This window comes from Streptopelia decaocto, assembly GCF_964273445.1.
Source record: "Streptopelia decaocto genome assembly, chromosome: 3".
Lineage (NCBI taxonomy): Eukaryota > Metazoa > Chordata > Aves > Columbiformes > Columbidae > Streptopelia > Streptopelia decaocto.
The window spans coordinates 88,224,706-88,248,222 of NC_138656.1; the positions used below are offsets into that span (position 1 = coordinate 88,224,706).

General features: G+C 37.4%; 1 protein-coding gene across 7 annotated transcripts in view; it reads left to right on the plus strand.

Moving 5' to 3' along the window:
• COL12A1 (collagen type XII alpha 1 chain) overlaps window positions 1–23,517 on the plus strand; it is a 101,481-nt gene that overhangs the window by 73,323 nt on the left and 4,641 nt on the right. For all 7 annotated transcript variants that reach the window (XM_082047963.1, XM_082047964.1, XM_082047965.1 and 4 more), the window contains 13 exons: window positions 3,365–3,514; window positions 4,689–4,766; window positions 5,385–5,471; window positions 6,357–6,410; window positions 6,939–7,034; window positions 8,969–9,022; window positions 10,485–10,538; window positions 11,742–11,795; window positions 12,882–12,953; window positions 20,362–20,397; window positions 20,508–20,574; window positions 22,147–22,335; window positions 23,442–23,510. In XM_082047963.1, coding sequence (XP_081904089.1) covers window positions 3,365–3,514; window positions 4,689–4,766; window positions 5,385–5,471; window positions 6,357–6,410; window positions 6,939–7,034; window positions 8,969–9,022; window positions 10,485–10,538; window positions 11,742–11,795; window positions 12,882–12,953; window positions 20,362–20,397; window positions 20,508–20,574; window positions 22,147–22,335; window positions 23,442–23,510 — 1,060 coding nt within the window. The remainder of the gene's footprint in view (window positions 1–3,364; window positions 3,515–4,688; window positions 4,767–5,384; window positions 5,472–6,356; window positions 6,411–6,938; window positions 7,035–8,968; window positions 9,023–10,484; window positions 10,539–11,741; window positions 11,796–12,881; window positions 12,954–20,361; window positions 20,398–20,507; window positions 20,575–22,146; window positions 22,336–23,441; window positions 23,511–23,517) is intronic.

A 23,517-nucleotide genomic window follows, 5' to 3' on the forward strand; every position in this document is an offset into this window, starting at 1 on the left:
GTTCAGTCATCTTATCACCAAGAACTACTGTTAAAACACAGAGCAGCATGTAGCATGTCACATTTTAGATATCAGTATGAGAGTTGAGACTTCCCTTCTCCAGATTGGTGGTGTGAAGCTTTCTACATGCTGTACTGCCAGCAGTCTGTTTGAAGTGTCTGCTGCTAATTCAATTGAAACTTAGAGTCATGTTTTTCCTTGTAGTTCCTCTAAATGTAATAGAGCTGAGCAGAATTATCAGACAGAACTTAGAGTGAATCTGCTCATTTATCAGAGCAAATGGGGACCAACATTGAACTCCAGCAACACTAACAGTCGTGTAGAACTGTTTGTTACACTTGCTGGTGAAAACCAGCTACAGGTGAAATAGAAATCAAGCATTTTCTACTATTTTAATAGTTAAGTACGCTCATACATATGAACAGAAAGCAATCCTAAGATACCAAACCATGTACAGAAGTAACAGCCATTTGCAAATTATCTCAAAGCTCTCAAACTATGAGTTCTTGCTTGTGAGACTATTTGTTAAGCAAAAATTAACAATGTATCAGTTATTAAGTGTAGTTTGTAATTTTTTTTTTCCCCAGAAAGGAAACAAAAGTTCAGATTTTGGTATTATTTAAAGTAACTGGAGTAGTCTTGATTTAAAGAACTCTACTTGGGATCTTTCACCATGCAACTGAGCTGACTCTTCTGGATTGTCTCCAGGATGATTACTGATATTGCTATATGAGTCAGGTTGTTAATTATAGCACTGTGGGATTCTCCACCTCATGTGCTGGGAAAGCCCTATGTATCAGGCATGTTGATTACCTCCTAATAAAGGATAGCAGTAGTTTTAGCTGAATAAAGGAAGGAAAGTAAGATTAACACATTTCAAAAGCTACTTCTGCATTTTCTCCTGCCATTCAGTTTCAAAAAAATGACAAATCTTTAGAATGCAAGAAAACATTTTCCAAAATATCAACATTTTTGTGGCTTTCATTCGATGACTTACTGGCTCACTCAGTGAAGCACAGTTAACTACACCTAACTGTGCAGGGGAATTTGCTTTGGCATACTTGAACACTTTGCGTGGCATGGCTATGATGAAAGCTGTTGAATCTGGCAGGTCCCACAAGAAAAATCCTGACTGCCTGAGACAGTCCTTAAATTTATAACTGAATGTTTTGGAGAGACAGATGACTTCTGCTTCCTTGTTCGTACCATGCTCGACTTCCTTTTAGGTTGCAGTTTTGCAGTAGTTAGCCACAGCAAATTTTATAATGAGTGTATGTCTTTCTGCTAATGTACTTACGGGATAATAGTTTTCTTAGCTTATTGATGTGGTTTGTTTAGCAGTAGATCAGAACAACATCAAACTTATCTTAAAAGGGGTCCAGAGAGAAAGATTAAAGTGTGTTTTCTTTCTTAAAACCCCACGGCCTTTTGGGAGTGGAAATGATCAGAAGAGATGCTTTATGTTGGTGTGTTAGAAATTGAAGAGAATGTTTCTGTTAACATTTTGTTTTCAACAAAATATAGCAGGATTGAATACAGAGATGTTTTATTTACTGTAAACACCAAATGCATATTTTTATTAGATTTATGCTTGGGCCATGAGATTCAGGCTGAAATTCAGTACTAGCATCAAACCAGCAGTGAGCCAAGTCAATAATTTGGGGGAGCCCTGCTTATTTTTGACTGCTGGGGTCACTTCTTTGGATAGATAGAATTAGTAAATTAGATCTTTGATGTGCATTAGTTAACCTATAAAATTTATTCATATAATCAATGACTGAGTATGTGGTGTATAAATGATAATGAATATAAAATTTTGGCTTGGTGCTTATTTTATTTTGTGGAAAGTTTGGTATTTAATACCAAAATATACTTTGGACACACTCACTTATCTTTCCACTATTATTTTATTTGATTATTGAACAATGTTAGGAATGTTAATTACGAAATCCACTTGTGTATATAGCACAAAGAATTAAACTGTGATGCCAGCTGCATTTCAGATTACAAAAAAAAAGAGAGCAGTTTCAGAAGTTTTAATTTCAATACATAAAGCATAAGCACATAGTGTTTAGAGTTTTAGATAAGCTATGCTGTTGCCTTCCAGACCACTCCACATGAGAAAATATTTAATATGGAAAAAAGAATTCCTAGGAGTTTGTTCAGGCAGTTGTTGACTCAGGACATTTAAGGGAATCTCTGTTTCAACTTTATGCCAATTTTTTTAAGCAGTCATCAAATAGCAATATGTTTCTGAAGGGTTATGTACTGTGATAATAGAAGCTTTAAAACAGATACATACTTCAAGGATTCTTTACTGATGGTCTTACTGTGTTGATATTTTAGCAATTACTTCGATGTTAAAATGGTGTATATAAAATACATGCAGCATGTAAGGCATATAAAGCCACTGAAACCTTTCTGTTGTCTTGAGATATTCTTCCTTCAACTACATATTAGATTTACTAATCAGACCCTTGTTGCTTTCTTGGAGACTCCTGAATGTCTTCTGTTTTCATAGATACATAGGAAATTAATTTTCTTAACATTCATCACATGTACTACAAATTTTTGGAATGGTAAATTATGCTTCAATTTTGTTCCTTCTGTTTAAGGTTTACTGGGTTTTCCTCACTTATTATCTTCTCCTGGTAGATTTACTCTCCCTTTGTTAGTCATTCTTTTCTCCCTCCTAAGTTTCTCTTATTTCCAGTAATTAATCTCTTCCTCTTCTTCCGTGTTTCTCCTCACTTTGACATATGCTTTTGTAGCCAAATTTCTCTCATGGAAATTTCTGTCTTGCATCCTCCATTATTTAGTCTTTTTCTGGGCAGGCTTCTCTGCTCACTTCCTGCACCTCAATGCAACTAATGCCTCTGGTTGAGTCATCTGTGGAAACGGAACCCTGGATCTTTGGATCTGAAACAATCTACTCTCTGAAGTACAGAGAGAGTCTATTAGCCAGTGGGCAGCCACAGACTCATAAACTTCTTGTGTGGTTCTAGCCATCAGAAGAGGACAAGAAGAGCTTATATATACTTCCTCTCAAAAATTATTTTTATTTTTTACTTTTATGCCATCTTAAAGCAATTTTCAGGCAAGCTTTTAAAATAGATCATTGCAGTTCAACTGCTTTATTAAATAAGCTGTGCTTGTGTATTTATCTTGTTGACCTTAAACACATTTTAAATAGGTTACTGAAGTAATAGACTTTTATTGAGTTTGAATTTTTACACCAGTTCAAAGTAAAACAAGATTACTAGGAAGAAAATTTAAAACACTATAACCTAAACACTGAAATACTGTTAAAGTATTAAATATGCCTAAGTGCCTTTTCTAAATACTATGTTGAACTTTTTTTCAGGTCCATATTGTTGTAACTTCATCAAATGTCAAGATTTACATTGACTGCAGTGAAATACTGGAAAAACCAATTAAGGAGGCTGGAAACATCACAACTGATGGCTATGAAATACTTGGGAAACTTCTGAAAGGTGACCGGAGATCAGCAACAGTAAGCAATAAACAATAATCCATTCATTAATGTAAGCCCTTGAAATTTTCTGAGGAAATAGATTAGAGATTAAGGATTCCTAAGAAACCAGTATTACACCCAAAGCTTTCAAGTGTTTGTACTACAAGACGCAATATACTTAACTGAGAAGTTTCGTCTTGTTAGCATCTTATTCTAGCAGAACCACAAGAACAAAAATCTAATTGTTGAAAGTTGTATTCAGGTGAATTCAAACAAGAGTGGAAATGTTTTTCTTTTAACAGGGAGAACATTTAGTCATTGGGCCATTTACTGTGGATTTTCTATCATTAGAAATCTTTAAATGAAGATTGTTTTATTTTCTGAAAGAGAAATGCTAATGAGCAAGTTTTAGCTCTGGCAAGTCCTATGCTCTGTTTTGTACTGGGTGATCAGGGTAATCCCAACTGGCTTTATTATCTATAAACCTTTAATATAATAGTGGCTGCTGCTATGAAGGGCACATAAATTTTCTTGATAGTTAACTATATTTAATATATAATCAGTGCCATTACTTGGGCTTCATATTAGAAGATTTAAGTCTGCAATCTGACCCATGTGTACAAACTTTAACTGCTGAAGATTCTTGGTGTTCATCACCAAATGTTTGCTTGTATGTATCAAACTGCAGAATCATAGCTCTTGGGGTGAAAAAAGAGGAAACTGCTTTTACCATAAAGTCTACCTAAGATCCTCACTTCAGCCTTTCTGCAGAACTTTTCCCCACTAATGTCAGTTCCATACATGATCTGCATTAATATATGACCCAAGGACTGCAGTCCTTAAAGCTGGCCCAGAAGTTTTCAGACAGATTTCATGTTGAAGTGCACAGGCACTCAGTTGATGTAGTGGTTCATTGGTATTATCCATTAAGTATTGCAACATATTACTTAAGTCACTCTATTTCATTACTTTTTGCCTCAGAGTAAGAGCAAGCATCAGGGCTTCAAGTTCTTGTAGCCTTATGTAAGCTTGGTTTTAATTTTTTATTATTTGAAATAGTTTTTCTGTCAGTGTCCAAAAAAGAAGTGAAATTCTGATTAACGCTAACTGCAATAGAAATAGATTGTTTGAGGAGTAATTTTTAATGATAATGTCAGTAGATTTCATAAATAACGCCTCTAGTATCTTTCAAGAGTCGTCCTTTCTTTTACAGTTAGAAATACAGAATTTTGACATCGTATGCAGTCCAGTTTGGACTAGCAGAGACAGATGCTGTGATCTTCCTTCGATGGTAAGTATAAATGAACCAGAGGTTATTCAGAAAATCATTATTAATAGCAAATTTAACAACTTCAATGTTAGCCTGGTATTATACCTTGTACTGACAACACATCTAAATCACAGTTGTCAGAACAGTCAGTGAACAACACTGCATTTCAAAGTTTTGTATCTGAGGGAGAAAGATTATGATGTGCTAGAGTTGAGTTCCTTAGGAGTAGTGGAAAAAATGTCAGTTACATTTTGTAAGATCCTGGGTATTATGAATGGAATAGCTATATTATTGCTATCTAATCTGTTCTTAGATTGGTATTCAAAAATTAACTAGTTTATTCTCTGTCAATGCAAGCTGATTGTCTAATGGATTTAAATATTAGAACAACAGAAATTGAATATGAATTTGATTTTGCCTGTGCCTCTGTTGTTAGTGTCTTGTATAGCTTGCAGAGAAAATATGCTGAAAACATGAAAGGTCCTGTAGAAACATTTGGAAACTTCTGTTTAGCCATGAGTTTTACTTGTACTTGAAAACAGGATAATAGAGAATCTTGCTTTTATTGTTTTGGAAAAATATGTTGCCACCAAGTACTTTTCTTTAAGAGGACAATAATAGTTGTGATTGAATTTTCAGAGAGATGAAGCAAAATGTCCAGCTCTTCCAAATGCTTGTACCTGTACTCAAGACAGTGTGGGACCTCCAGGACCCCCCGGACCAGCTGTAAGGAACTATTAGCAATAGTCAGATTCTCTGATTTTTAAATTTATGGAAGTAGGTTTGTGTTGTGGTTTTGTGAAACAAAGGTCAGTCAGAGGGGCTGACAAATGTTTCTGTCAACATGTCCATAACATCATGGTAATCAGTTCCCCTTTCATCTTAGTTTAAAACACAGCTGGGCAGTACCTCCCAGCTCTACTTGTTATATAAAAATCCTTTTCCCATATTTCCAATGTGATCATTGTGAATAGCTCCTCATTGTCTGACAGGTTGAAAGAATCTGGCCAAATCTCAGCTGCCTTGCACTTCATGTACAAGATATTTTTAATGGACTGTGCAAATATTTTTCCTAAATACAGAGTCAGGATTTCACTCCAAGGAAGGATTCCTTACTCTGTCAGGGAAATAAATTAATTTTTTTTCCTCCTTTTTTTTTTTTTTTTTTTTTTTTAATGTGGAGAGACAGTAATTTATGGAATGGTTATGCTGCTACCAAATGCTGTGAATATCAGGGAGTTACACACAACCCAGTAGTCCTTCTACTTTGAGGCTATAAAAAATGCTGCATGAGGAATTGAAACCCAGTTGAGTTTTCTGATAGTCTACTAGAGAGGTATCCAGAGATTTTGATGAATATAAATTGAAGAAGTTTATATCTGCATAGACACAAAAGACAATAATTTTTCATATGCTGAACCAGCAAGGATTTACCTGATTTTCTGATGCATCTGTTATTTCAATACTCTTTTTAGCAGTGTGACCTAGACACTTCAGAACTTTGGGTTTTCACATAAGAGTTTGATAAAGAAGATTCATAATGCACAGCAGTATGATGTACCCTTGCTTTCTCTATGTGAAATAAATTTTGTTTTCAAATATTCACTTTAGGGTGGTCCAGGCGCTAAAGGTCCCAGAGGTGAAAGAGGTTTGACCGGATCATCTGTAAGTTTCTTTCTGGAATGCACCTATAATGTTGCTACAGGCTTACCTGTATGATAATTTGCATACTTAGTTCTGTGCTGAGCTAAGAATGGAGAATAACAATTTACTTGGAAACATGCCTGTTGTTATTTATGTACAGCCTATCTATTTGAGACTAAATATACACAGCCTATGTATGTATCTAGCCCCAGGGGTATTGACTGCACACTAAGAGACCCAAGTACATGTATCGGCATGTTAATACACACTTTGCAGCATTGTGGTCTTTTCTTCTGCACAGAGAAGACAGGAATATTCCTAATTAACACTAGCCTAAGGTGTGTATTGGCCTAAGACCACCAACATGAATCAGAGAATAGCTTATGAAAGGATATGCTGCTTGGATAACTATTTCCACAGTTGTTCTGAAGTATTAAATGTGTCTCCACTTTTCTGACTTACCTTAAGTGTCTAACCCAAAGAATTTTGCAGTTACACACCCAAGAAGGTGTTGTCATTTATAATCTTGTTTTAATTTTCTGCTTCAAGGGGCCACCTGGTCCTCGTGGTGAGACAGGTCCTCCTGGCCCTCAAGGTCCCCCAGGTCCGCAGGGCCCCAATGGGCTGTCAATCCCAGGTGAACCGGTGAGTGGCCATTCTGAGTATGGGTGGAAATGTGTGTGGAGTCAAAGCTGTCTGTGGGGATGATGGTCTTGGGAAGAGGGTGACAGCTTTTCCTTAACATTCATTTTTCCCCGCAACACAGTAGTATTACGATACAAGTCTCTTTCTGAAACAGTTTCTTTCAATACAATAGCATGTTCTATCCTGAATGTTACATGTGCTTATGGGACGCCTATGAATGGACAGAGCCTAAGCATTGTAACATACATTGTGCTACTCTGTTTCTGATCTTATAGCTTTTCTGTAGAGTTGCTAAGGCCTTCAAGTTCTAGGAATCAAAGCTAACAAGCTGCCATGCAGGAAAATTAAGCATGCATTATTACTCTGAAGACTTTCTCACAGATTTACATGTCCAACTTCTATTTTCTGAACTTAAACCAGTAGCTGAAAGTTCAGAGAGACAATAGGTACCTAGATCTAGGCATACAAACCAGCCCTTCCTTCCTAGTGGGCTTTCTTGGCAACATCGTGCGTATTTTAGCAAAAGGCTATTTCTGATTTCATGTACGTGCCTTGAAAGCCAGAGTATCTATTAACACTGATGAAGTCTCACCAGATCGTTTTTCATAGCAGATAGCATAGGTAACCCTTTGTCTACATTCTGAATGTATTATGTCTGCTTTTGCCATATTTTAATAAGTAATCACCCAAAACATAATTTTGATGTTTCCTGTTTAGGATTAGGTTGAATTTTAAAATAATTGGGACCTTTTTGTATTAAGTCTCTGATTAAAATATAAAGTTTATAAAAAAATAGAATTTATGTCTGCATGTCATTTGTGTTTGCATTTGAAATCGGGTTATCCTCTCAGTCTGTAATGTAATTTTAGAAATGGAAAACAAATTTGTTTTAAGATAGATGTTAGGTACACCTTCTCTTTTGTAAGGAGAAAGCAGAAAGGTCTTGTTAACCAGTGTAGATGCTTTTCAATTTTTTTGTTATATGCCGGAAGGAAAAACTTCATCAAGATGATGTAGAGGTGCTAAACAGCAAGAAAGGCCAAACACATTCTTTTTCTATTTAGAATACAATAAATACATATACTTGTCACATTCAGTTTGAAAACCTCTGAAGAATGAAAACATCAACATTGCTGGAACTTCTCGTTAGTTAATAAGTTAGAGTGCCACTTTTGCATCACGTAATTTCATTTTTCATATCAATTGCAGTTCACATTGGCAGGATATGTTTTCAAATTGTTTGGTTATTTGCATGTCATCAATGATTCTTAATGCTGAACTATCACGCAAAACACTGTGGAAAATAAATACTGTGTTGTCAAATTTAGCTCATGTGGGTTTAGGCTGTTCATTTATACTACTGCTGTAGTGTATGAGGAATGCGAGCTAGTTGAGAAAGGCAATATATTGCTTGTTCATGTGCTCCTACCCCTTTTGTCCTAGAAGTGCATAATACCTTTTAGATCATGGGTTAGAGAAAAATAGTGATAATTTTAAAAGACAGAGCTTTTACCTTTCATGAGTGTAGACAGCTCCATTTATCAGTTGAGAAAGATAAGAGCCGTTGGGAGAAAACATGCCACCCTTCCCTACTTTCCTGCTTGGGAAGACATCGGTATCAGTCTCTGTTACTGAAAAGTCCGTGTCACTTCCTTATGAAAACATGTACCCCCTTCAAATGTCTGCTTTCCTATGTTTTTCATATAATGCCAACAAGTCATCTTGCATTTGCCAACAATTCTGAGATGGTCAGTATTGCTGCAGTTGAGGTATGTGTATCTTGATTTATTCCATAATGCATAGTTGCCTTATGGATTCCTTAATTTAAATATTTTGCAGGAAAACAATTGTGTCCATTTACACAAATGATTCTGTGATTTTGCTGATCTGTTCTGTAATTCAGAATCTCTACTAATAATTTATGTAAATTATAGGGTCGTCAAGGAATGAAAGGTGATGCTGGCCAGCCTGGACTACCAGGGCGATCGGTAGGTTGATGCTGAGACAAGACAATGTCATTTTACACTATTCCAGGTGCAGGCTGGCTGCTGGACAGCTGTCTTTGACATCATTAGGAGTCATGGGCTCTTCTCATACCTTCCTAAGCAATAGTTTTGGAAACATAATTATCTTACACTTAGGAGTTTGGAATGTAGAAATAGTAAACCATTCAAAACAGCAAGAGTGAAGGAACAGCTGTACTAAGTTAAGCCAAATGTCCATCTGGACAACTGTGAATGCACAGAGACAGACCATTGGATTAGAAAAAGTAAACTGATAACTCCTCAGGAAGGTCCCTCAACTTCTGACCACCTGCAGTTAAATGTCTTCCTAAAAAAAAAAAAGGTTGCAGAACCTTTGCTGAACCCCTCTGCAGCAATGTTGTCTAATTGCTTTCTATTTTTGGAAGTCAAATGGTCTTGAGACATTAATTGTATGCTTTCTGAAAGAAGAAATAAATATTACATTTCACTTACTTGCAGGTTTCTATATTGTAAAGTAGGATTAGGGGTTTTTTTGATAAGCAGCCAGATTTGGGTAATCTAAGGTCATTGATCTACACATGTGGTTGTTTACTATATTATCCTTGATTTCACTGGGGATATAAAGACTATATGGGAGATGATTAAATGGTGGTGTGGATTTAATTTCATATATCAGATAAGGTCAGTCATGGATCAAGGGCCTTGTATTCTTTACTGGTTTTATTAGTCTTTATAAGCCTGAGTAATGTACATTTAGGGACGAGTAATGTCCTGTAGAAAGCAATGCTACATTTCAGCGTATGGTGAGATTAGATAGAAAAGGAGGAAGAACATGCCAACATGAGAAAAGGCTGTTAAATATCCAGTTCCTACAACAGTGGTACCGATCCTACAGAGTGTTGAATGAAATTATTCCTGAGTGTCCTCTAATATAGCCTGCCGGTTTAATTTTAGGTTTTATTCACTACCCAGAACCTACAAGGAACAGAAACAGAATTTAGAAAGTGCATAATAAAGCAGCAGAGTGTTAAACAGTAATACAATACAGGGAAAAGAATAATAAAGGAGTCGAATTCCTATTTCTTTAGATACACTCTGATTAGATGACTGCAGCTAAGCTTTAGTACCAGGTGTTAAAGGATTAACTGACATCTTAAGACATGCTTGTAAAGGCAGTAAACTAGATATACCTGTTTTATGGGAACAGTACTGAAAATTACTTTTGAAGGTGAATTATGGGCTGGTAAAGAAACGGAAGTAAAAAGTAGGGTGAGGGTGAAGACTCTTGTGTCATGTATATAAAATAAAAGGTTTCTCCTGAAGTTTTGTTTTATTTTTGCAATTGTCAAAAAGCAACATTGAAGACAGTTAAATATTTACATGTGTGCATATATACTGGGATGATTAACATAGCAGTGATGTTTGTTCTGTCATGGACACAGTTTATTATTCCTTTTCCTTCTAGGGAACCCCAGGTTTACCTGGTCCACCAGGCCCAATGGGACCTCCAGGAGAAAGGGTAAGGTTTCCTCAGTTTATCTTCTGAAAAGACCAAGCAATTTTTTCTTACTTCTTTATCATATTTTTCTGTTTTCAAGTGCCTTTCAAAAGGAGTAATTTTATCAGTATCCAACCTGAAGAGGTTATAGTGGAATGACTGAAAAAAAATGGGGATGAAAACCACCCCAGATAGCCACAGGATAATCAAAGAGCTTCTGTAGAAATTGCACTGCTCACTCTCCTGACTAGGTTCTCATATGCCTGCACCCATAGAACAGCATGTCAACTGAGCCCTGCTGTCTTCCACACACTGTTGCTGCTGCAGGCAGATCCCTTTGAAACTCTGCTTGTCCCAATGTCTGGGAGACATTGTATCTGTAAAGAATCTGTCTGTGCCATTCTTACTGTGAAGGTCAAGTTTACTCCTTAACCTTTGACTGCCTGGAGCTAAGATCTTTGATTTAGTTGGGGGATTCTGAAATGTCATCATAACGAAGGGCATGCACACATGTATTTCATTGTGGAGTTGTTGCAATCCCTTTCTCCTAATATGGGGTCAACTAAGCAAATCTCTTTTGCCTTCACAGTGGCATATCATCTTTGAGATAACTGAAGCTATGTCTTACCTTTACAGTCAAAATTAATAGCTGATACATGCATTTACACTTATCCTTGAGTGGGAGTTGATAGCTGGAAATGAAAACAGACCACCATGTGATAGATACTTGCCAAAGAACAACCCATTGGATTGATGGGTCATTAGTGGGCCATGGACCATCAGTGTTTGTGAATGCTACACTAGATTATTGAAATGGGATTTCTCAGCACCTCTTCTTGCAGGGGAAGAGTTCCAAGAGGGAGGTTGTTCTTCATTTAGAAACCTCAGATTTTCCAGCTAATCTGTGAGTAAGAGAAGAGCAAAAAGAAAGATCTAGCTCCTCTGGGACAGAATGATTCCTTTTCTTAAAAATATTGAGAGAGACAGATTTCATTTTCAGTTAATCAACAGCAGCTGAACATGATCTAAATTGGCTGAAGCTCATTGTTCCATAGCCTTCTCCAGCATTAGTTATGATAGCTATTTTTTAACTTACATTGTGGATAGGTTTCAAAATACATTCTAGTAGTAATCAGAAGTACTGCAATTACATAATCTTAAAGGCCATCTTAATCAGGCTATAGTCTTAAGTTAATCTCTAATCATGCTTTTGTTTTTGAATAGGGTTTCACAGGAAAGGATGGTCCCACAGGTCCCAGAGGCCCACCAGGACCAGCGGTAAATATAATTTTGTCTTTGGTATACTCTGAAGTAAGAGAACTGAGCCAAAAGAATGCCACATTGACATTTTCAGTTTCTGAAAAGGATCTGGGAAACTCTCAGTACAAGGTGATCAGACAGCTGTGGAAAGCATGTATTCACAAAAAATCATTGAGTGGTTTTGAAAATGGTATCTGCCAGTGTAAATAAGGGAGCAATGAATTTGTCTGGTTCTTTAGCCATGATCTTTCAATGCACAGCTAGGTTTACTGAAACCAATCAGCTTATTACTCATAGTCTAGTGAAAAAAACCCACAACATTAATACAAGTTTTTCTTGACAAGAGTATTTGAGGATTAGTTTTTGCTTAAAAAGATTCTTCATTGTGTTTTGTGGGACCATGTTAGAAAATGTGCTGGTTGTTAGAGAAAAACATATTTTGCTGGATCAAAGAGCCCAAGTTGCTGCAGCTCCATGTTATTGAGTCCAACCAGTAGTAAGGTGGAAGATGTATTCCCAGTAGGCACACATACACAGAGCACACATTTACATCATATATATTTATATAGGAGTCGCTGGGGCAGGGTATTATTTGGGCTGCCCCCTCTCCCTCACGATTGTCTTTCTGATGTTGTTTTGTGCGTGAGCAGATGAACTTTTGTCACATAATCTAATACTGGTCTTTTATTTGTTCATACTTATTTAGTATCACTAGAATGACTTTTATGGACTTGTGGGCTTTTGCATGGATCGCCGATGTGCTAGATGAAGTTAGAACATCAAACTGTCTTGTACTCTTTTAAGAATCTGTCATTAAGAGTGATACCAAAAACATATAGACACTCTCTGCATCATTAGATTCAGAAATGCCCATTAAACTGTGGTGTTATGTTGAAGGACACATTCCCATGAAGAAACAAACTCTTTTTTCCAGAGGAAAGTTTTCAAGCCTGATAGGTACCTAACAGAAAACAAAAACAAAACCAAAAACATGATAGGATCCATTTTCAGTATTGCTTTGTACTCAATACAATAACACATTTCTTATGAGTGCTTAGGCTGTTGTGGATTTCCACAATTCACTTTACTTGTCTTCTGCTTTAGGGTGCCCCAGGAGTTCCAGGAGTTGCTGGTCCAAGTGGAAAACCGGGGAAGCCAGGAGATCGTGGGACACCAGTAAGATAATTATACACTTACAGTATCAAATTTAAAATTACAGTCTATTGAAGAATATGAGACTTCTCCTTGCTTTAAACACTTGTCTTACACTTATAACAGTGGTTAATACAGTGGAGCTGACCGAAGACCACAAGTCTTTTTTTGAACTATTTTGTTTTTACAGTATACCATTTTGCTGAGTTTAATATTTGGGGCTGGAAATTGTGGTCTTTGGTTTCCACTAAAAAGATTGTAGGTTATTATGCGCCAAGACATATATTTCTACACTGCAGAAGCATGAAGCACTAGGTCAGCAAAATGACTTGAAAGTCTTTATATTTGTGTATGTGTGTATTTAATGAAAAAGTGGTACACTGCTGAAGGTGGACAATCTTTGATAATATTACATAATCACTTCTGTTATGAAAATTTTTTGTGTTTTTTACAATGTGATTTCAAAATTATTTTTCTACCTGGAGTTGTGCAAAGCATTTGACACTGTCCTGCATGGCATTCTTGTGTCTAAATTGGAGAGACATGGATTTGATGGATGGACCGCTCAGTGGATAAGGAATTGGCTGGATGGTCGCACTCAAAAGAGTTGCAGTCAATGACTTGATGTCCAAGTGACAAGTGACAAGTGATGTTCCTCAGGGACCAGTATTGGGACTGGCACTGTTTAACATCTTTGTTTGCAACATGGACAGTGGGACCAAATGCAGCCTCAGCAAGTCTTCCAATAGCACCAAGCTGTGTGGTGTGGTTGACACGCTGGAGGGGAGGGATGCCATCCAGAGGGACCTTGACAGGCTTGAGACCTGAAGCTGTGTGAACCTCATGAACTTCAAGAAGGCCAAGTGCAAGGTCCTGCACACGGGTTGACACAATTCCAAGCACAAATACAGGTTGGGTGGAGAATTGATTCAGAAAGACTTGGAGGTGTTCATTGATGAGGAGCTCAACATGAGCCAGCAATGTGCACTTGTAGCCCAGAAAGCCAACCATGTACTGGGCTGCATTAAAAGATGTGTGACCTGCATATAGAGGGAGGTGATTCTCCCCCTCTACTCTGCTGTTGTGAGACCCCACCTGGGGTATTATGTCCAGCTCTGGGGCACCCAAAGTAAGAAGGACACGGACCTGTTGGAGGGAGCGCAGAGGAGAGCTACAAAGATGATCAGAGGGCTGGAGCACTTCATCTATGAGGACAAACTGAGGGAGTTTGGCTTGTTCAACCTGGAGAAGAGAAGGCTCTGGGAAGACCTTATAACAGCCTTCCAGTACCTAAAGGGGACCTAGAAGAACACTGGAGAGGGACTTTTTACAAGGGCATGTAGTGATAGGACAAGGGGTAATGGCTTTAAACTGAAAGAGGGTAGATTTAGATTAGATCTAAAGAGGAAATTTTTCACCAAGAGAGTGGTAAGGCACTGGAATGGGTTTCCCAGAGAAGTAGTGGGTGCCCTATCCCTGGCAGTGTTCAAAGTAAGGCTGGATGGGGCTTTGAGGACCCGGTCTAGTGGAAAGTGTCCCTGCCCATGGCAGGATCCATTGGAACTAGATGATCTGTAAGGTCCCTCCAACCGAAACCATTCAATGACTCTATGATTATTTTGTGGTGACTTCTGCAGGCTCTATTCAAAACTTTCAAGTGTATCCTGAACAGAGACAAAGGGCAAGAGATGCTGCCTCCCACAAACAGTTTCAGGAGAAATTGGAATGTATTCATTTATAGGATCTCTGAGAAACTGTTTTTGAGTCAGGAGTGGAGACAGCAATTGAAATAGGAAGTCATTAATGATTTGTACTTAATGACTGGCAATCAGCCAGGATTTTGCATCCCACTTCAATATCATTGTGTATATGACAGCTGGATAATTTGGAAGAACACGTAGTAGGCTGGGAAACTTGATGGTTATGATGTGGAAGTTCCCAGGAGCTCCTGGAAGATGGGTCATTTTCTCATACAAATGTTGAATTCAATCTGTGTTTGCCAGACTATAAATCCCATTTCTCCTTGCAGTAGAGGACACCGAGTGTCTTAGGAAAGCACTGAAGTTTTCCTGCCTTTAGACATACATTGCTAATATGATATTCCTGCCACGTCAGATACTTGATAGACATAGTTGGGGCACAAGGTGCTGCAATTTGTTCAGACAAGAGCTTCACGCTACCAAGTGTATCCAAGTTTTCCTTCACCTGGGACACTGGATAGCTGACCCAGTTCAGCAGCAAAGATCTTCTGCAGGTAAATAACTTGCGTAGAAGGAAATTTGGCTAGAAGCCCTGTTTCAGTGCTTTTGCAAAGCAAGGCAGTCAACTCCTGTCCAAGCACCACGTGTAAGTTCTACACTCTAATCTTAAGAGTTCCTTTCAGCGAGAAATAATTTTTTTCCCCCAGTTTTTGCACTTTCCTGTAATGTGACACTGTGCATCATATTGGCCATTTCTTATGTTTCTAGAACAGATCCCAGCAGGCATTCTGGCTTGCACCTTGCACAGATGTTTTATCAAACTCCTGGCTGACAGAATTTAAACGCTTTTCTTTGTGTTCACTATTAGAATTGCCAAAGGTGCTACTTAACAGCCAAACACAACTTCCAGTGTCCTGAGTTACAGTTCAGGCCTGCCTGAATTTGTAACTTCATGTTGCCTCTGGTAAATACAAGAAGTAAATAATTTTCTACTACATCTGCCTTTTTTTCTTCTACCTGAACAACCAATATTGTTGATACTATGCAGTGCCAATCAGGTGGTAGACCCCTACAAAGCTAGGAACATCTCAGGCAAAAGATACACAGTTACATGCAAATGATTAGGAGCCTTGATGTTGTGAAGACATTTCCAGTGAATGCAGTGAATGCATCTCTTTCCTGATGTGTTAAGTACCACTAATGTGCTAAGCTGAGGCAGACTGCACCACAAATGTAGCTGTAAACATTTCTCTACCTCAATGTGTACTTGTACTAGAACAAGATGATACTTGAAGCACTAACTGAATTGTCGTGGAAATAGCAAATTCGACTTTATAAATTTTCTTACAAGTACTTCCCAGAGAAACTTATGTATTTTTTCAGTGTAATGACAAAGTGACCAAGAAAGGAGCAATAAGAACACAAATGAGTCAGTAAATCTCTTGAGAACTGAGCATTGGCTGTCTTAGATGAAGCCAATATATCTGTCCTCTGGTCAAACAGAGAGTGACAAATTGGTACATACATCATAGGGTAACAGCCAGCAAGGGTAAGAAAGAGTCATTGAGCTAAAAGAGGATATTGGCTCAAGAAGAAATGGGTAAACATTTTTTTAAATAAATGTAATGGGAAATAGAAGATCTTGGACTACCAGAGAGGTTCCAGTATAGTTGTTTTATAGGTGTGAGAATGAAAATGGCAACAGATGGATAGGCAGACAAAACCATTTTAAGGTGGAGCTGTCTTGTTTATAAAATGGACTCTGACAATGGGATCTGACTTCGTTGATCTAGAATGACCCCAGGAAACAGTGTAAGACATTTATGCTTTATATATAAGGTACTGTTAGACTGATTCCTCCAGGACCAAACAGCCTGTGAAAACCTTTAAAGGGTAATTCCAAGCACATAAGGCAGATGTTTGTTCTGAGTTAAATACAGTTTCTCTGTATTTTCCATGCTCTGCTGCCATGTATTCACTGATCTTGTGTCCATCTATGAAGACATCCCAGATGAGGTCTCAAAAAGAAACTGCTTTGGGAACAGCTAACTGGTGGTTCTTGTGAGGAGCAAACATTCTTTTGGGGAAAACAATAGAGCTCATTATCTTTTAAAGTAAAAATAGCAAAACTTCCTTTGTTTTTTCCTCCTTCAGCCATAGAACTTTGCAGTCTCGGCCTTCATCCCACAGCTCAGAAAAATCCCACATACAGCATAAACTAGCTTTTCCTCACACTGACCCCAAGTAACTCCCTCATTGCAGGATGTCAACAAAACAGAATGTCAGCAGCAGCTGCTGACTCTCACAATGATGGCAAGCAGTTGACTAAATTGCAGCTTTTTCTCTATTAAAAGAAAATGAAATGAAATTTAAGAAGAATATTACCAAATGGGAGGAAGATGTAAATATCAACTCAGTAATTGCAATTTTAATTATGGTTTGGAAAACATATTTCTAAAATATCCAGATGGAAAATGTTTTTAACAGAGCCAGTCAGCCTCTAGTCTTTAAATTTTAAAATTAGGAAAAGTCTATAGATTTCCAATCATAAGGCTTAATTGTTGTATCTTTTGCAAAGTCACAAGTTGAAGAATGAGGCTCATTTGATTTCAGTGAATTGTAAAGTTGACTATGTATCACTTATAATTAAGGAATAGCCTTAGCATTTTTCTAGCTAGGGAGCCTTTGCTGGCAATACTTTGGAGCAATGTTGTGCTTTTGTTACCAGAACACCTTCCTGTCTTACCACCATGGCTTATGGCTGCAGACAGCATTAAGAACTTTTCTTGACTGGTCAGAAAAAGTATTTCCAGAAATAACATTTGGACATTTTAAGTTTGCTTCATTTCTCTTCTCTTCTGTCTATAGTTTTGGTGTGTGAATGCACCAGCAAGGGAATTCATTGGAACCAGGCATTTTAAGTAATTATTAGAATATTGCTGATACAGTAGACCAGAAATCTGACTTCTGATGATTACACTTATATAGTGAAAAAACGAGAAGACATACTGCATGATTTGCTTCAGGTCAAAATAGTACAAGGTTGTACCATGAAAGCCATAAAAAGAATGTGAATTAAAATGAGCAGGTATTATAAATATGTCCTCAGAAGGTAATTTCAAATTAATAGATTTTTAGAAAATAGCAAAACGTTGCCAAGTTTGAAACAGAAAGAGAAGCACCATATAGTCTGTTAATTTTTTTTACCCCCAGATTTTCATGTTATAGGCTAGAACAGTGAAAGAACTGTAGTTCTGTTCAACGGCTATTTCAGATATGTGTGGTAGTTTTTGACTGAGATCTTAATGGCCGTTGAATAAAGAGTCAAATTACATCTTTTTTAGAGCTTCAGTACATCAGCACTTACCACAATGTTAATTATTAGAGAATGACAGATCGATATGTCATATTTTCCTGATGGTTTAAGTTGTTAGTTTATTTATCTTATTATGGCATTTACAAGTCCATGGTCTGATTCAGCATGTGTCTGTGCTACGATAAAACTCAAAGGCAAATCTTTTCCCTGTGGACTTCACAGAATAAGAAAAGATACAAATCAAAGAGTGAAAGACAGAGTGAAAGAGTGAAAGGCCCATCAGTTTGATGGGTACATATTAGTAACTGTGTCATTGGTGGCATAATTTGTTCCAGTGGCACATTTATGGTGTCACTAGTCTAAATCTTTCATTTGAGTCTATACAATTAATTTTGCATGAACAATCTGTTATGCATGACGCAAATGTACCGTATGCCAACTACTTAACTCACTGATGGATGAGCTGCCTCATTTTATGTGGCATGTTATGGGGTAGGAGTATGCAACACTGCTGCAGAGAAGCTCAAACAGCCTTCTGACTTCACACCCTGACATAGTCCAAGGGAATTTGTTTGCACCAGACCTCGATGGAAGTCTATGAAACAGTGCCACCACATTTGAATTGTATCTGCTGTGACCTCAGTGGAATGATTTGTTGTCTTGTGTTCTTGAAATTAATTGTGGGTACTGTAGGAATGTTATGAGAAACAGCTGCGGCCCACACTTAGCCTTTGCTTTGATAATGGTGATAAACAAACTCCTTAAAGATATACTACGATGTAAAAAGCAGTAATACTTAAGATATATGTGTAACTACATGAAGAGCCTTGCAGAGCAGCAGATGACCAAACTGGTCTTTCACCTTTGAAATATTGTGTTATGCTCAAATAGTAATTTAGGATAGAAGTGAAAATCTATTTGAACTCATACCCTTTGTGCTTGACTAACAAAGCTCCTGTGCTCTTTTGACACACTCTGGGAAGTGAATTTACAATAGGTTTTTAAGAGGACTCACTGAAGTCACCTGTAAAACTCACATTGGCCACTCCAGGAGCCATAGTTTAGGGCAAAGTTTTGCATGTACTGCCCTGGAATTTGGCACATGTGGCATTTGTCACAGTGAGTATTCAAGACCATTGGAAGGGCTATTCATGATAACTTCCTAAGCAGCTCTTGCTGAAAATGAAGATTTGTTTTCTATTTTGTTTTATATTTTTATGTCAAAATTAAAATAATAGTTTTAAAACATTTTGCAGATTTTTAGATTTTTCAAAGGGCAGCCTAGTGGCTAAAATAAATGTCTATGAACCTAATTTTCAACTTATTTTGAATGGGCATCTGCAATTTTCACAGTGGCCAAAATCATGTCAAATAGACCAAAGCAAATCATAAACACCCTTCTCAGATTATTACTGTCCATTTAAAAACTCTTTAAAAATCAATCATACCAAGCACTGTAATTACATTTTCTTTGGAAAGTATGGTTTGCTCTCTCTCAATGCTTTTCTTTGCTAGGAGTGGAATGCAAATATAAGGGTAAAATCTTGCAGAGTAGACTATGCATTCATATATCCAGTTCAACATTAAAAAACACCTTTACAGTATACCTGATTTTTTTCTAGCCATAGACACATGCATATATAAAAATTAGAATCAGTACTTCTGGTTGGCTTCTTACACAGTATTGTTGAAAACCAAAATACCCACAACAACCACTAGAGTTTTCAAAGGTAAATAGAAACTGCTGTTAGACAAAAGTTAGCTCTTGCAAATGTCAATAATTATAAAACAGCTCAAGCTGAGACTTCTATGAGACTATTATAAGACTGGAAATGGTTGAGGATGAGCAGGGAAGCTGTCATTATAAATAGAATAAGAACTTAATGGCATCTCTCTCCATTTTATATGTCACCCCTGCATAGTTTTTTTTTGTTTAACACAGGGTCTGTTTCTTGTGGGTCCAAGGAGACAGCTGCCCTCCCTAGATGTGTTATTCTTCCTAGCTTGCCTTCTTTAATGATGAGTTGACTTGAGACTTAAAATTATACAGTCATATATAACTCACACAAGACCATTCACTATTTACAGAAATGTGATCCCAGAAATTCATCTTTCCAATTGCCAATGTGGTCCCAGTGTCAAAATACATCAGTTCCTTTGGCCCTAGTTTGAATTTTTCTTTCAGATCTTTTTCTTCTGCATCTGTCAGTGTATTTGATCATGCACAAAAGGTCATTGCTTGTCCAGTCTTTTCTGGCACCTGCTTTAGCATGTCTGAAATGCAAAGTTCAAGGGCGACCAGTTCTGTCTTCTTGAAGGAATCAAAATGTTTTGTAAAATTGCGTGTCTCAAACCTATAGGTGAGGTGGCATAACATAATTGTTCAGTTATTTTATTTTTACTATATTTATTTTAGGGTGCACCTGGAATGAAGGGAGAGAAAGGTGACAGAGTAAGTCTACTTTAAAGTCAGTTTTTCACAATTTTTTTAAAGTAAACACTATGTCTTTAAAAGCACAGACACTTGCTAAGAAAACACTTGTTTTGGTTTTGATTATTTAGGGTGACATTGCTTCTCAGAACATGATGCGAGCAGTTGCAAGACAAGTTTGTGAACAACTGATAAATGGTAAAAAGTGTTGCTTGCTTTGTTTCTCACACTAGCAATTTACTACTTTGTTTGTTAAAACAATGGTTTAAGGTGAGGGATATTGGCCACAGAGCATAGCAAGAGCTTGAGTGATCTGATAGCTGTCCAATGCCAATTATTTGGTGGAAAAAATGTAGCACTAAATTTTGGCCAGATACGAATGGCTAGTTTGATCATGAACTAATCTGTGACCTTTGGAAACACACATGCAAGTCTAATACTAAATGCAAGTACAAGGAAAGTGAGCTTCCTTTTGCAGTCTGGTCCAAAATTACTTTATCTTTGTCATAAAATCAGTATACATTTTCTCATTAAAGATATCTTCAGAAGGAGGGAATCAGTGAGAAAAAGAATACTCACTGCAGGTACTTTACTAGCAGGGAAAGACAGAGGACTGTTGGGTAAATACTGTGCACAGAATAAGCTGTGCTATGCAAGTAAAAATAATATTTATGTAGATAAGGACTGCAAATTGAAAATCAGTCCTCTGCTGCCACACAGTGCAGCTCTGCAGCCTGTGAAAGTGTTTTCTAGAGAAACTTTCTCTCTGATCCTGAGGCAGTGCTTTTGTGATCAGTAGACCAGCTGAGGAGGACAGAGACAAATATGCCCATAAATTGTTCTTAATATTGTTTCTGTAACAAGAGTAAGTGCTGACTGAGATAAACAAATATACCTTTTGGACCTTAAGAACACTTGTGTACATGGAGGAGGACAGCATGTCCTTTAAAATGTCTGTGATGGCTGATATTAAAAACACGTTTATTAGTGATCCGTCACAGAGGAAGGAAAGTACATTCATTAATTTATTAGGTTTATGAATAAGGATGTGTTATCTGAGATCTTTTAGCATCTCTTTTTTGAACATCCTGGTCTTATTTTTATTGTGTTCAGGTCATCTTTTCAGGCTTATAGTAGGACTGGCACAGTACACTAATCAGGTAGGGCAAGACCAGGTCCCGTGTTAAGGGCTCCTTTCTGCATAGTTTCACAATGCTAATGCTTTTATTCAGGCATCTTTCTTCAGAAATAAAATTTGCCTGTATGCAGAAGGTATATAGGTACAAGCCTGTGCATCCTACAGGCTTAAGAAAGTGACTTCGTAGGCTGTGTCCTGCTAGCTCTCCACACGAATAATTTATACTGTGTTTGTGGTAACTTCAGAGCTCTGAAGGTACATAGGAATATGATACTTCACCATTAGAAGTGTAATAAGTCCTTTCTGTTACTCAGAGTAGAAACAACCTCTAATCAGAATTCTGAGAGCAAGAGTGTTTTAAACGAATGCTTATTTTGTGATTTAAATTTCTTGTAAATTATTTTGTGTCAATGCTATTGGCTTCCAGAATTCCCCTCACTTCTCTTCTCTCCCTCCTCCATTCACATTCAGCTTTTTTAGCAGACATTCATCTTAAGTCTTCCTAATTCATCTGTACTTGTTCACCACTAATTTATTGAATGGGAGAAATAATTTTTTATTCCTTCCCACTCTGATGAAAGACTTTCACTTATTTCGCATGGTTTATTGAGCCATTTTCTTTCCTGTTGAAGGTCAAATGAGCCGGTTCAATCAAATGCTGAATCAAATCCCGAATGATTATTACTCAAATCGCAACCAGCCAGGGCCACCGGGACCACCTGGTCCCCCGGGAGCTGCTGGGTCAAGAGGAGAGCCTGGACCTGGAGGAAGACCAGGATTCCCAGGTCCTCCTGGGGTCCAAGGACCACCCGGTGAAAGAGGTAAGCAAATTCCAAGGCAGCTGTATATTCCACAGTGGACATAGTGCAGAGGCTGCCAGAGGAGCAGTCTGATCCCTTGACCATATCAGACTAGGAAGCCCACACCTAGCAGTAGCCTGGTAGGTCAGTTGGGTTACATGAGGCACACTGATGTTCTGGAGGACAAGGTTCATTAAATCAGTCATTTTCTCTGCTTTCCTCATTGCTCATGTTTCATGAAACACAAGTTGGTGTAACGTTTTCACTGCTGTTTCAGGCTCCCACAGAATATCCCAGGAAAGTGAATGTTCTCAGAACTCTTCTGGCACTAAACAGCTACATCTTGAAAGGCTGTTTGGAGTAACACAACGCTTTGCAGAACAGAGTTATGACTAAGAAAGAAAATGAGTCATTACTAAGAATAAAAAGTACAAACTGAAAGAATTAGGTCCACATCCTTGGCTCTTTGCAGTACTCTGAGAGGGAAGCAGCTCTGAACTGAATTTGAGCATATGGATAAACCTATTCTGTGGCTGCTTTGGATCACTGCAATGACATGGAGTGTTTTTACTGTATGGTGCTGTGGCCTTTGCTTATTCCTGCTACTCTACTGTTGCACAGACCCAGTGCTGTGTTCTCTACCATGTTTTTTTAGTATAATCTTTAAAAAAGACTAGAAATAATCAAGGAAGAATGAATTTCTGCATCTTGCTCTTCCTTAAACTTATTTCGTAACTGTTTCTAAGAAAGTATAAAGCATCCTTTTTAGCAGAAGTATACAACCTTGAATATACCTTCCTGTTTATAGTTTAAAATAATAAGGTTATATGGTGTTTTAAGTATCTCAAAGACTTTTCTTTCTTTGAGAAAGTTTATTCACACTAAATTACCTCTGCATCCTATTTTATTTTTAGGTTAGTATATTTACATCCAAATTATTTTCCCAAATGAACATTTGGACATCTGTACAAAATAAGATTTGAACCAGCCTTGTTACATTAATAATGGGAACTAAATATTAATATCGATGAGAAAGCATGAAGAAGTATTTGTTGGTGTGGTTTCCTTCCTTTGGTTTATTATTATTATTATTATTATTATTATTATTATTATTATTACTTCTGCAGGAATGCCTGGAGAGAAAGGCGAAAGAGGGACTGGATCTCAAGGACCACGAGGTTTGCCAGGACCACCTGGTAAATA